At 41.5% G+C, this 13,843-nt stretch overlaps 1 protein-coding gene across 5 annotated transcripts in view; it reads right to left on the bottom strand.

Moving 5' to 3' along the window:
- Nucleotides 1-12,831, bottom strand: part of NAP1L1 (nucleosome assembly protein 1 like 1) — a 30,256-nt gene extending 17,425 nt beyond the window's left edge. For 2 of the 5 annotated variants that reach the window (XM_046646119.1, XM_046646124.1), the window contains exons 1-2: nt 12,706-12,830; nt 4,329-4,365 (exon numbers count right to left, since the gene is read on the bottom strand). In XM_046646119.1, coding sequence (XP_046502075.1) covers nt 4,329-4,345 — 17 coding nt within the window. In that variant the 5' untranslated portion in view covers nt 4,346-4,365; nt 12,706-12,830. Of the gene's footprint in view, nt 1-4,328; nt 4,366-8,565; nt 8,606-12,705 lie in introns of all 5 variants that reach the window. The other 3 variants (XM_046646120.1, XM_046646125.1, XM_046646121.1) reach the window with 3 other exon arrangements.
- Nucleotides 12,832-13,843: the final 1,012 nt, after the last annotated feature.

Genomic DNA, 13,843 nt, shown 5'->3' with positions numbered 1-13,843 from the left:
GACAATGTGATGTCAGGAAGTCTGTGCTTTCTACCCAGTATCTGTTCATTTCATTCCTTAGTAACAGCAATCTGATTTTATATGGCAATACACCAAGCTAACAAGTCTCCATTTCCCAGCCTACCTTTTTAGCTAGACGTAGCTGTGACTATGTTTTGGCAGTGAGATAAAAAGGGGAAGCAGTGTAGAACTTTGAGGAAGCCACCTTTATAGGACTGTAAACAGCAGGGAGGCTTTTTTGTCTTGCTCCCTCCCCAGAATAGGAATGTGATGGCTAGAACTCCAGCAGGAATGCCGGATCCTAAGGAATCCTTGAAAATGGAAGTCACTAGCTAAGGATGAAGGCGTTTGAAAAAAACAGAAGGATCCTGGATCCCTGATGGTTGTGGAGTAACCCTATCAGTCGGTACTTACTATCTTTGGGTTTTCCTCTTTTTTTCTTTCTTTACTTCATAGTGGAGATGGGGAAGAAAAATGAAAGTTAAGAAGACCTGAGCCTACTTTATGCTTAGAGCAAAGCCAGAAGGATGGCATCATTGAAAAAGAAGATAAAAAGCAATAAGTTAACATTCTTCCCATTTCATCTTAAAAATCTAGCTTTTGAACATGAGATTACAATCAGCATTAAAAAGAGGAATAAGGATATCTAAATCAATATACAGAACACCACACAATTCCTTGTGTGATTTTACATTTTTAGTATTTGGTCTAAACCAAATTTAGACCAAAGCAAGATTTAGTTGCTTTCATGTCTAGAAACAGCATTTGAAAATTTCATATAGGGATAAACACTATCTAATTTTCACGTAGGGCTAAGTATAAAAAAGGCCAACTGTATTCTGCCAGCAAAATTTATGTTCCTGTCAACTAAGAAAAAAAAAAATCAGCCCTCCCAACAGAAATACAGAATACTTCTGGACTATCTTTGACTTAGTACAAAGGTAAGCATATGTAGAGTTAAGGGCCACTAACTAAAAACATGAAACAGCTCCAGCGTCATTTCATTCAATTATTTATTGAACATCTAAATCTTAATGCTTTAAAGCAGGGGTCCACAAACTAGGTCACATGGGCAAATCCAGCTCACTACTTCTTTTGTAAATAAAGTTCTATTGGAACACAGCCACATTAAGTCCTTTATGCACTGTCTAGGGTAGCTTTCGCACTACAACAGCACAGCTGAGTAGCTGAAACAGCGACCATGCAGTCCCAAATACCTAAAGTATTTAGGATCAGGTCCTTTACAGACAAAGTTTGCTGCTCCTGCTTTAAAGACCAAGAATGCCCTCTTCCTCCCACCCTCCTAGGGCTCACAGCCATGCAAAATTAAATAATGGGGGGAAGGAGGGCGCGGGCAAGGAGTCAACTATCACAACCAATTTATTCTTTTTTCAAATATTAAAACAAAATAAGGTTCCAAGGTTAAGATGGGAGATTGCACATACTCCTCCAATCTTAATCCTTCCAAAACCCCCACTAGAATTCTGACAAAGGAGTTTTCAAACACACACTGAAGGACAAGGAGATAAAAGCAGCAACTTCACTAAGAAGTGAAATCCAAGTTAGCAGTGGGGAAAGCTGAAAACCAGCCCAAACACAGAATCTTAAAAAGGACACTTTCGGAAGCAAGGCTGGGAGATGAAAGTGGATAAAAACAGGAAGTACTAAGCAAAAACTGAGAAGCAGGTTAAATCCTCAGATCTTCTCCTTCATTCTGAAGTATGGCAGTTTCTTCTCTGGAAAGGTTAAACAGAGCTCAGACTAGAGGACCAGAGATACAGTTAGAGTATGAGACACAGGACAACATACATACTAGATAGAATGCTGAACGTAGAGACCCCTTCCTAGCCACCTGCTCCCAATTTAGCTCTTGGAACAGTCCAAGTCAGATCTTTACCCCGACCCTCTTCACTGGGGTATCTGACCGGCCCAGGAAAAAATACCTTCTCGACAGTGGGGATTCTCACAACAAATGCCCACCCTGATGACTACATTAAAATCCTAAATGGACAAGCCCCTCTGCCCAACACTCAAATTTTTCAATCAAGTTTTCTAAAACATTCTTTGTGCACTCCCCCCCGCCACGCCCCGCTCTAATCTTAATGAGCAGACAACCAAGTATAACCTCCTATTTGAGGAAAGCTGTTACACTGAGACCAAAACAAAAGAGGAAAAAAAAATTTAAGAGCAAACAGACTACAGAGGGGAAAGAAACATCCAAAGGGGAGATTACAACCAATGAAACAAGAAGATGATGCTATAAAACAGGAACAGGAGCTCTTGAAAATTAAAACAAGAGAAATTTACAAACTCAATACAAGAGTTAAAAGATAGTTTCTTCAGTTGTGCCCAGAAAGAAGCGCAGAGACAAAGATGGAAAATAGGACAAAAGGTAAACAGAAGAACCAGTCTGACATACAACATAACAGGAGCTCCAGAAAGAGAAAACGGAAAGAAGACCATCAACAAAATAAATCAAGAATTCCCCCCAGAACTGAAAGCCACTGAGCTGCCAGACTAAAAGGGTTCACTACCGAATGCCTAACACAAGAGATAAAAGAAGACCTGACAAGGAAAATTTCTCAACTCTGAAGCCAGAGCAGCTTCCAGAAATAGCTATCTATATAGGTATGTTTTTTAAAAAAAGTGCCACATACAAATGATCAAGAATCATAATGACTCAATCTTCAACACAGCAACACTGGAAGCAAGGTGACAACAGAGCAATGCCTTCAAAATTCTGAAGAAAAACGATTCCCAAATTAGAATTCTGTACCCAAACTATCAAGCATAAGGGTAGAAGAGTCAGTCATGCCATATCTCAAAATAATTTACTTCCCTTGTACTCTTCAAAAAGGTACTAAAGAAGCAAAAAAGAAAACATTGGATGCAGCTGGATGCAGCAAAGAGCAAACCCAAGAAAGGAGAAACAAAAGGAAACCCCAGGAAGATAGTAAAATAGATCCATGATGACAACTGTGTAACGAAGGTTAAGCAATTCAGATTGGAGCAGTGTGATTCAGGAGATAATCACTTTGACAGCCATTATCAATAAAATGCCTGCTGCCACTCCTCCATCTTTTTATGCTGAAGACAGCAGGCAAGGGAGGATTAGCCACTTTCTTATATGTACTGTCACACTTAACGACAGGGATATATTCTGAGAAATGCGTCGCTAGGTGATTTCATCATTGTACGAACGTCACTGAGTGTACTTACACAAACCTAGATGGTACAGCCTACTACATACCTAGGATTATACTCAGATTAGTATAATATTATGGGACCACTGTCATAAATGCAGTCTGCCTTGACTGAAATGTTATTATGTGGCATGTCACTGTACTTGAACGTGCTGCCCTTGTGCTACTTTCCCGCCCTCCCACCTCCATGCTCCGCTGTCTACAACAGCTGTAGATAGTCACATCATACCCCTCTCCATCCCCATGTGTTGTTTTAAACTACTCCTGAGTTGGCAGACTACTCTGAAATTACAAGCAACAGACAGTGCAGCTCATCCCATTCTCCCTGACCATATTTCTGCAAGACATCCATCCACACTAGAACTGACAGATGCCAACTTCATCCAGGATGGATGACCCTGCCCATTGCCTTCTCCAAAATAAGCCCTTCTAAAGCCTCAGGAAAGTTGAAGCCAGACTACGACCCACGTAGTCTCTTTTGCTTTTTATTTTCCTGCCTTGGCGCCTATAACTAACAATGGTAATAGTGCTTTTTTCTTTACACAGCTAAGTTTGTGACTATTTCAAAATTAAACACTGATTAAGAATCTGTAGGTGGTAACACTCTAAAGAAAAACAAAGAAATGAATTAGACAAAAGCCAAGATAGTGCTTACACCTCCGGAGAGGTAAGGTGGAGGATGCAATTGAGAAGGGGCACACAGGGCTTCTAACAGTAATGCTCTATTTTTTTAAACTTGTGTACAAGTGCCCTATTATTCTTTAAACTCTACATATACATTTTATACACTTTTTATCTTGTATGTAGGATACATTACAATATAAGCAGTAAAATCTTTGGGAAACACAAATATGGTAAAAATGAATTCTACAAGTATTTATGATTATTGTGCTCAGCACTTTCCTAAGAATAAACACTGACAAATGGTTTACTATATTTATGACAGTGATTATATACACCACATTTTGTCTTAGATACACTGTACCCAACTTTTATAATAGTAGGTACTAAGCATTAGTCATTACCATATATTTTCATAATGAATAATTAGTACTGCTGTTAACTATATCACAGCACAAAGTGATGCCAAATCTCTGAAAAAAGAACCAACTATCTGCCACTTACTTGTCAATGTCTGCCATGTTGTAAGAACTCCAAATATCTATGGAGAGAAACGTCAGTGTTAAAAAAAAAAAAAAAAAAAGCATATGATTTAATTAAAACCAATAAAAACATTTGAAGCCAAAATCCTTTAAATCAATACCACGTTGAAAACTATCCCAAGAAGAAACGTATACTCCCATTAAAAAAGTATCAGTGCTAAGAAGAAAAATCATGGAACACACAGACTTTCATATTAGTCACCAAAGTAACTTTTCAGAGGATACTGCTTTAAAAAAGTAAGTTACTATTAGGCATTTACAATCTATGTGTAAGGACTTTTAGAATCGTAGTGTTAGCAAAGAAAGAGATGTATGCTAGCATCACAGAAAAGGAACAATAGAAAGGGTCTTTACTCAAATTCCTTGAACAACCACGAATGGCCAATTTTTGATTAAATTTTTAGGCTACTCAGTACCCTCACAAAATAAATCCACTTCATTTTTAATAGTATTAATTCTTATCAAATTCATGTTAAAAAGCCAAAATCTGCCACCTACTGTACTCACTATGCAGCCCTCCTCAGAGGTCTTTTTAAAAAAAGTTTAATAATCTTTGTATCAAATGTCAGCACTTTAAAATATTTAATAAGAGTTACAAAGCTCTGCATCCAATCTATTATCAAGTAAACCTTCCCCATCTTTTCAAATGTACCTCATGTCACATCACTGATCACCACCACGCCCCCATCCAGCCTACCCTGGATATGCTGGCATGGTCAACAATGTAGACAGACTTGAATACTGTTACAATGCAGCAGAGCCAAGTTCTCTCACTGTAAGATTAGTATTGACTTAGAGAATACTGCTTTTAGAAAGCCAAAAGTTACAGGAAAATGTGTTCCATTCAGGCAGGAAAATGGCTGAACACCATAGGTGACGCACAGATTACTAAAAAAACGCTTAAATCAAGCTTAGAATCACAGATTAAGTTTCTATCTTTTAAAAATTAAAACATTATTCTTTAACTCAAAAAATGTTACAAGATGTGATTCCTCATACCAACAGGCTTAACATGCTTATTACTTACGGAGTTAAGAGTTATCGAGTCAGGTGCTAATATTTGGAAGGGTACTGCCTCTGATCCAACATTCATCCTTTAGACAAATTATAAAGGAGAGATTTCTTCCTATTTTTAAGTATCTTTTATTTGCCTTAAATAATTTCTCATTGCATTGATAAATTTCTCTACCGATGCTGAGTAATTGCCCAGCATTAACAAAAATAACACAGCCAAAAATTAAGAAGAAAAACTAATTCAACAAGAAAAATATTGAATCTTATTCACCAAAGAAACGCCAAGGGGGATTCTAATTTATCAAATCAGCAAGGGTTTTCTTTTAACGCAAGGAAAATTGTGGTGAATATGCACTCTTAAATATGGCTAGTATTCCTAAAAACTATTACCCTTCTGGATAGCAACTTGGGCACAGGAGTAGCAAAAGCCTTAAATATGCCCATCTCCAGTCTCATTCACTTATGAGAGTCTACGATGAAAAAAATTAAATGAAGAATCTAACGGCCTGTGCTTTTCACGTTCACCTAAAAGGTTGTTCCAAAAGCTTAGTTTTAACAAATCCTATACATCCTTTGGCTCTCAGCTCAAAAGTTTTACTTCTTCAGAGATGCCTTAGTTTGTAGTTGTTAATCAGTCTGATTATCTGACTAAGGTCTGTCTTCCCCAACTGATCAGACACTGATCAGACAAGATTCACCATTACAGGGATTATACTCCCTTTTGCCAACACTGCCACTACATCCTTCAGGGTATGTATACATACATATGTACACACAGATACACACACGAAGTGTATATGTGTATATATACACATATATGTCAGCCTCAATTAATTCTTAATTCAACAAAAATAAAATGAGTATATACAGCAAGGAATATGCATACAATGGAATGCTTTGCAGTCAAAATGAAGCAGATCTCTGAGTTGATATGGAAAGAGCACCAAGGCAGGGGGGGTAAAGGATGTATGGCAAAATCCATCTGGATATGAAAATATATATGAATATGCATACTCATATGCACATACTTTCTTATGAATAAAACATTTCTGGAAAAATACACCAGAAACCTACCAGTAGTTACCTATAAGAAAAAAAAGATTGGGAGTAAAGGAGAACTTATATTTCCTTCCACATTACTTGGTTTTCCCATACACAGTTACGTATTTAAGAACATTCTGGAATTTGCTGAGTTGAATATACAGTGTATAGTAAACCCAACAACTATCAAAAATACCAAACAAAAAAATCTCCCGAAACTCCTAAATTCAAATATTTATAACATCTAACGTGTTCACAGAAGAATGTCTACACTGCTACTCTCAGGGTCCACTAAGTGGCATTACATTTAGAATTCAAACTCTCATTATGGGATTCTTTTCATTCTCTATTAAAAAGGATTCAAGACAGAATAGCATGGCATTTACTTCTTCAGAGATGGCCTCTCCAATCTGCCCAACCTGGCTAAATTAGATTTCTTGATTGTACGCACTTTTGTTTTTTAAAGTAGGCCTAATTTTGTAGTCAGATTATTTGGTTTGACACCAGCTTTGCAGCAATCTAGCTCAGGCAAACCAAATCCCAGCTTTATTTCATCATCTACAAAATGTAGGAAAACACTGTTGCCTCACTGGATTGTTCCCATAAGAAGCAAATTCATGTAAAACACTTAACTCGGAGTTGATACCTAGTAAGTACTCAACAAACGTAAGCTATTTTTTCATTTTGTCCATTTTGAATTATCCTTAGCATCAGGTCAGTGTTTCTGCAAAATAATCAGCTCAGATACTAATTAAGATGTTAAGGCTAGGGGAAACTGAGTAAGGGGCATATGGGAACTCTCCAAACTATCTCTACAACTTTTCTATAAATCTAAAACTACAAATAAGTTTGTTTTTTAAAAAACAAATTCCCACACCCAGATTCTGAACCAACAGGTATGAGGAAGTGGACCCAAAAATCTGCATTCTAAACAAGAAACCCTGCTTCTGAGGCAGGTGGTCTCAGATAATCAGATCACATTGAGAAACACAGGTTTGGGTTAATATCTACATTAATTTTTTTACTTCAGTCAACAACATTAAATAGAATGAATGAGAATTTTATTTATCAGACATGAAATCGTTTTCTAAGAGATCTGAAGAATTTCCATTCTGGTAACGACAAACTAGATTATGCAGACCAACTCTACCAATAAAAAAAATTGAAAGTACAGAATAAAATATTTGTTAAATCTTAAAAGCATGGAAAATGCTAAGATAGTAAGGAATCACTGACCCAAAACTGAAGGCAAAACAAGAAGCAAAAGAATAAGCAGAAGGAAGCCACTTTTGCCCTGAGGGCAACTGCCAATCTCAAATGTGAACTCCTGGGGGGAGAAATCAAAAGCCCTGGAGACATAGCCAGGGTGGAGAATCTTTACAGCAACCGTCCCAAATTAAGCGAGATCCCAAAGTCCTATATTTTCAGGGATAACAAACCAGTACTACTTGGAGAAAACTCCAAGATCACCACGTCAGTGTTGCCCCCAAAACCCCAAGCTATGACACAAAGTGGTCTGACAGTGTTCCTAGGTACCCGCATATCCAAACATTAAGTGAAAGGCACCTTCATCCTAGACCTCAAATAATTTATACAAGTAATTTTCAAAAGCAATAGGGGCAAGAGAAAAGAACACAACAGAAACCAGTCTTATAAAGACTTAAATATTGTCAAAAAGACCATAAACAAACTTATAACTACAAACATACACAAAAACAACCATGATCACTAAGTTTGAAAACAGTGTCTGCAGCAGTATTGGCAAGGAACAGTCATCTCTTAAAGGTGATACAGCAAATTTGGCAAATAACTAAATAAAGCTTCTAGAAATAAAAATAACAGAAATTAAACTAAATGGGCATGTTTAACAGTAGACTAAACACAGCTGGAGAGAGAATTAGGTGAGTTGGAAACAAGCTTAGAAGAAATCTTCCAAAATATGGCCTAAAGGATTGAAAGTACTGAAGTTAGAAGACATTTTAGGATTCAATAAAGTTTAACAATGATTTAACACAGGTTCTAGGAGTAGAGTAGAGAATGGGCAGAATATTTAAAGAAATTAACAGCTAAAAATCTTCCAGAACTAATGGAAGACAGCCGTACATATCCCAATCAGGATAAATAAAAAAGAAATCCACACTTACATCAGGCAGTGAAAAGGCAAGACACTAAAGACAGAAGTCACTGCAAAAGTAAAGAGAGAAAAGACTTCGATTAACTTCAAAGGCACAAGATTGACAGCCATTTTCTCTTCAATAATATATACCAAAAGACAAGAGAATATGCTGTCATGCTCAATGTGCCGAAAATAACGAGGATCTTAGAATATTATACCCAACCAAAGCATCCTTTTAGAAAGAAGGTAAAATGGATACTTCCAGGCAAAAATACCTCCAGCACTCTAATAAATTCTGTAAGCATGTTGTTCAGGCAGAAGGCAAGTGATCCCAGACAGAGAGTCTAAGATAAAAGAAACGAGGGGCAAAAAGGATATATCTAAATAAATATTTTAAGAGAAATATTACCACTGTGTAGGGTGTTAAAAAATTAAAACTACCACAACATTAAGTCAGTGGTGAGGATAAGGGGGGGACGAAATGGATTAAAATACTCTAAAATTCTTAAGTATACATGTAAGTTCCAAAAGATTAAAAACACAACATACAGGGGCCGGGCCCATGGTCGAGTGGTTAAGTTCGCGTGCTCTGCTTCGGCAGCCCAGGGTTTCATGGTTCAAATCCTGGGCCAAGGACATGGCACCGCTCATCAGGCCACGCTCAGGTGGCATCCCACATGCCACAACTAGAAGGTCTTATAATAGCTAGATGTCCAGACATGTGCTATCAAATAACTTATCATTCCAGTAAACCTGATTCTGAATAAGTTCTCCCTACTTTCAATGAGAAGTAAACAAAGCTAACATTTAAGGAGCCTACTTCTGTAAGGGACTCTTCTAGGCTTTCCTCTTATTTGCAGATAAAATATTAAGCAACCTGCTCAGTTAGCACATAAGCAGCAAGTGAAACTGGGAATTAAAACCTGACTTCCAACACCATGCCCAGTCCACTATTCCAAAAACTAAGTGCTTTCCCTGTCAGCCTACTGCTACACAGATTATACAGAAAGAACCCAATCATCTTACTGAAGTCGCCTTACAGAAGATGACTATTTCATGGTGAAATAATAAATAAAAAGTACAAATATTTTAAAGCAAGAGTTCAAAGGAACCAGTAATATCCCAAGATTTCCCTGTATCTCAGACCTCATATCTAATTGCAAATGCACTTTAAACAAATCTGTATCAGACACTGTCCTATTAACATTTTTAGTGGTCCAGGGGACCCAGAACTTTATTTGGCTCCAACAAGACCTCCCAGTTAGAATACTTTATTCTCTATGTTCACTTTTTCACTTCAGGGATATCAACAGTCAACACAGAACTGACTTTTGCATTAGAGTCCCAAGCACAACAGACTGCTACTTGAGAATGCTATCTTCTGTCCAAGGGATCTCCGAGTATTATCTGACCCAATAGCAGAGCAACATTACTGGGTCGGACTGTTATTTGGTAAAAATTTACCCAGCATTAACAAACAAAAACAATTTACTCACATGGAATATGTATCTGACATATGTTGGAAGACCTTGTAACCATTAAGTGCTGTACACTTTTCCTGGAAGCACAGTGAAACCCAGGCAAAAGTGCTTGTGAATTCCAAGCTGATGTACAGCCTAACAGTTTAAGTCAAAGGAACTCTAAAACCAAAACAAAATCCTCCTCATAAATCAACGCTACTCAGTTATGTCACCTTGGATAAGTCCTTTAACTGCTCTGTACCTCAGTTTCCTCATTAAAATGTTGATACTACCTGCCTCTAGCAGTAAATGAGTTAAAACTCTGCCTGAATAATCACTTAGTAAGTGCTGTTAATATTATTTACCCCTGTTGTGCTCTTCTGTACCCTCTTTACCTTAGAAAACAACTCAAAGTAATAAGCTCTTCAAAATTACAGCCCCCTTTCCCAATAAAAATCAAAATGTACAAAACTTCTGAACAAGTGAACAGGCATCAAGTTATGCAGCAGTAGAAGGCAGAGCCGGTAAGCAGAAGTCTGGAGGCCACATTCTGCGGCAAGCCCACGAATGGGATCTCCTGGCCTGCGGGCAATGTACTTACCTTACAAGGCTGAGCAAAAGCCACAGCACTCCCCTCGCAAACCCTACTCTGCCCAACAAGGGGAGAACAACTTCAGATGAAGTCAGGAGGAAAAGGGACTCAGTATCACTATTCTCATAGGATCCGTCATGGAAGGAAAGCTGTAAATACTACTCTACTTGCCCCACTTTCTTTTTCTTCTCAGCACTCATCACAGCTCGACATCTTACATTCAGTCCACCAATTTGTCTGTTTGGCTCACGACATGATAAGATACGTCCAAATAGGTGCTAACATATTTACTCAAAGAATCAACTAAGAACACGAGTAATTACAGGTCTGATTAGACTGAAGGATGTGAATAGACCGATCATTAATTTTCTAAAGTGATCAGGATTCATTCTCTGTAATCTTATCTTTCATTAATATTTCAAACTTACAATCAAGCAAAAAAAATTAACAAAGTAGTATTTTTTCTGACATTTTCATACGTCTAAGTCAAACAGATTCGGCCTCTTTCAGCACCTTATCCTACAAAAGGATTCTACTGAATACATTTTTGGGCGTTTAGAAGCAAATCGGTCACCTACAGACAATATGGGAAAATTGAATAAGTAATAAAATAAGCAATAGCATTTTTAATTAAATTAGTTCAGGTACAAGTATCGGGTTTTTTGTTTTCTCTTTAATTTCTAGAGTGTGAGAACAGTCATGTGCCACATTTAGTAATTTAGTATTAGCTTAATAATTTTCTGTCAGTAAGTCCAATATCAAAAACAGGTACTTTGCAACAGACAGAATTTAGAAAGATTTTCAAACTGGTAAGGTGAATTTTTAAAAAATTTTATTTATCAAATTAACTATCACTAACCTGAAAAGATAGATAAAAAGTCAAGGTTTTTACAATGATAGATGTCCAAGTCGACCAACTGAATGTTTAGTTCCATCTATCCTCCAAAGGACCAGTCTCGAGTAAATCACACATTTTAGGTTTGGGCCCCTAATCTGAACTCGGACAACTCTGAACGTGCATAGAGTTCCAGAAGACCACCGTAAACCTCATTTGCCCCCCGTCAGTTTTACAAAGTTATTCTATATATAAAGTTTCTCCCTTATCCAGTCAAAGCTAAGGTGTGTCACTTCCTAAGTAAAGAACTAGTATTAATTAGAGCTGACCAAAAAAAGGACGTGAATTGTGACGTGAAAAGGTATTTCGATGCCTCCTATTTTTCAAAAATGGCAAATGTCGTTTCCAAGCGCAGCGCCTCCAGAGCGCCGGGCCGGCGCCAGGGTGAAGGGAGGGCGGAGGGCCGCGGCCCCCGGGCCCCCAGGCCGCCGGCCCGCCCTCCCGGACAAGCGGCCGCGGCCGGAACCATGGGCAGGGCAGCCATCCGTGAGCGAGCAACACAGGTCCTGAAGGATTAAAGGCATCTCGGGCCAAATCCTTTCTCTCCATCTTGGAACCGTCCAGAGGATGGGACTGACTAGGATCAAGCGTCCCCAAAGAAACACTCTGGTCAAGGCAACCATCCCAATTCTGCCCGCACTGGAAGCGCACAAAAAGACCTTTGTCAGCAGCAGCTAACCCAGCGCGGCGGCCGGCTCCCCAAGGCCCGCGCCTCCGCCGGAGGCGGCCAGCGAGGCCGGGCAGAGCCCCCGCTCGTCCCACGGCGGCCCGGCACCAAAGTCGGCCCGCGGCGTCCGCGGCCACGTGTCGAGGGGCCCGCGGGCCCCGGCGCGCCGCCCCTCCCGCCCGCCCGCGGGCCCCGCGCCCCCGCCGTTCTCGCCAGCCCCCGCGGCCTCGCTCAGAGGGCTGTCTGGAGGCAGCGGGGCAGCGCCTCGAACCGCTCGCTGCGGCGCGGCCGCCTCCTCAGGGCGCCGGGCGTCGCCGCCGTCCGCGCGGAGAGACGGCGGGCCCCGGCCCACAGGCCGCGCCGACCCCGAGTCCCCTCAGCCGTCCCCAGGGAGCGCGCCGGCTCGCCCGGGGCCCTCAGGCTGCGGGCCCGAAAGGCCACGGCCGCTGCGGCTCGGCCCCCGGAGGCCCGGCGGCCCCGCGCTCGGCCCGGCCCTCCCCTCCCCGGCCGCCGGCCGCCCCTCGCGCCCCTTCCCTTCAGGCCCCGTCCGTTACCAGCGGCGAGCGCGCAGAGCCAGGCGGCCGGAGCTGCGCAGGCAGTGACTCAGGGCGGCGGCCGGAGGAGCAGGAGGCGGCGCCGCGAGCAGATGGCGCTAAAAAGACCCAAGAGCCCGCCGCTGGCGCTCATATACAATTAGCGTCAGCACGCAGGGACCGCTCCGCGCCCGCCCCCGGCCTCGCCGTCGCCTAGCAACGCGAGCAGGAGGCGGGTCCAGGGCGGGTTGCCTAGCAACAGAACCGTTCTTCTTCCCCGACGACCTCCACATCCTGCGCGCTGCGCTCGGGTTCCCCGGGTTCCCGCCCCCGCCCCCGCCCCCTACGACGCGCCCTGCCGTCTCTTTCTCTCCCCTCTGTTCTGGAAGGGAAATCTCAGCTCCTTCTGCCCCCGGGAAGGGCCCTGACCTGCGCGCCTCGGCCGCGGCCCGCCTCTCCCCCTCGGCAGGTTGCGGGCGGGGGCGAGGGCGGGCGCCGCTGCCCAGGGCGGGCCCGCGGCATCCTGACGGCCGCGCTCTTCCGTTCCTGTCCTTGTCCCGGCCTCGTTCCTGCGGCTCCCCGGTCCCCGGTAACCATTTTTTCTGTCCCCGCCCATTTTTTCCCCTTAAGGACAACAGTTCTTTACTCCTGACCCCCTCGGCGGCGTCTTCTACCGGTTTTGCTTCTCCTAACTCAGTGGGTCTCTGGGGCTTCCGCGGATGCCCTTCAAATCTACCCCTTTATCCTTTTATTTGATGTGCTATCCCTCCTTTCCTCGTTAGTTCTTTTGATGGGTGAAAAATGGCATATTTGTGTTTTCTCTGGATGCCTTATAACGAGGACACTCTGTTGTTTCATCCTTCTGAAAATGTAAATCCTTAGGCCTGTGAAACCTCACTTGATGCTGGATTGACTAATAGTAACTCTTAAAACAGTGGTTCTCAAAGTGTGATCCGAGGGCCCCTAGACCCTTTGAATGGAGAGGTGAAAAGTATCTCCATAATAATAACGAAAACGTTAATTGGCCTTTTGCACTCTCTCTCTCACAAGTTGTGCAATGGAGTTTTCCAGGGCGACATGACATGTGATATGGAAACATTGAAAACAAGCAAATATCAGAATACAGTCATCAGCTGTTAAACCAGACATTGAAAAGATT

This window comes from Equus quagga, chromosome 19 (genome assembly GCF_021613505.1).
Source record: "Equus quagga isolate Etosha38 chromosome 19, UCLA_HA_Equagga_1.0, whole genome shotgun sequence".
In the NCBI taxonomy this organism is placed as follows: domain Eukaryota; kingdom Metazoa; phylum Chordata; class Mammalia; order Perissodactyla; family Equidae; genus Equus; species Equus quagga.
Note: the sequence above shows the minus strand (reverse complement) of the source record. Positions and strands in the feature narration are given on the sequence as shown.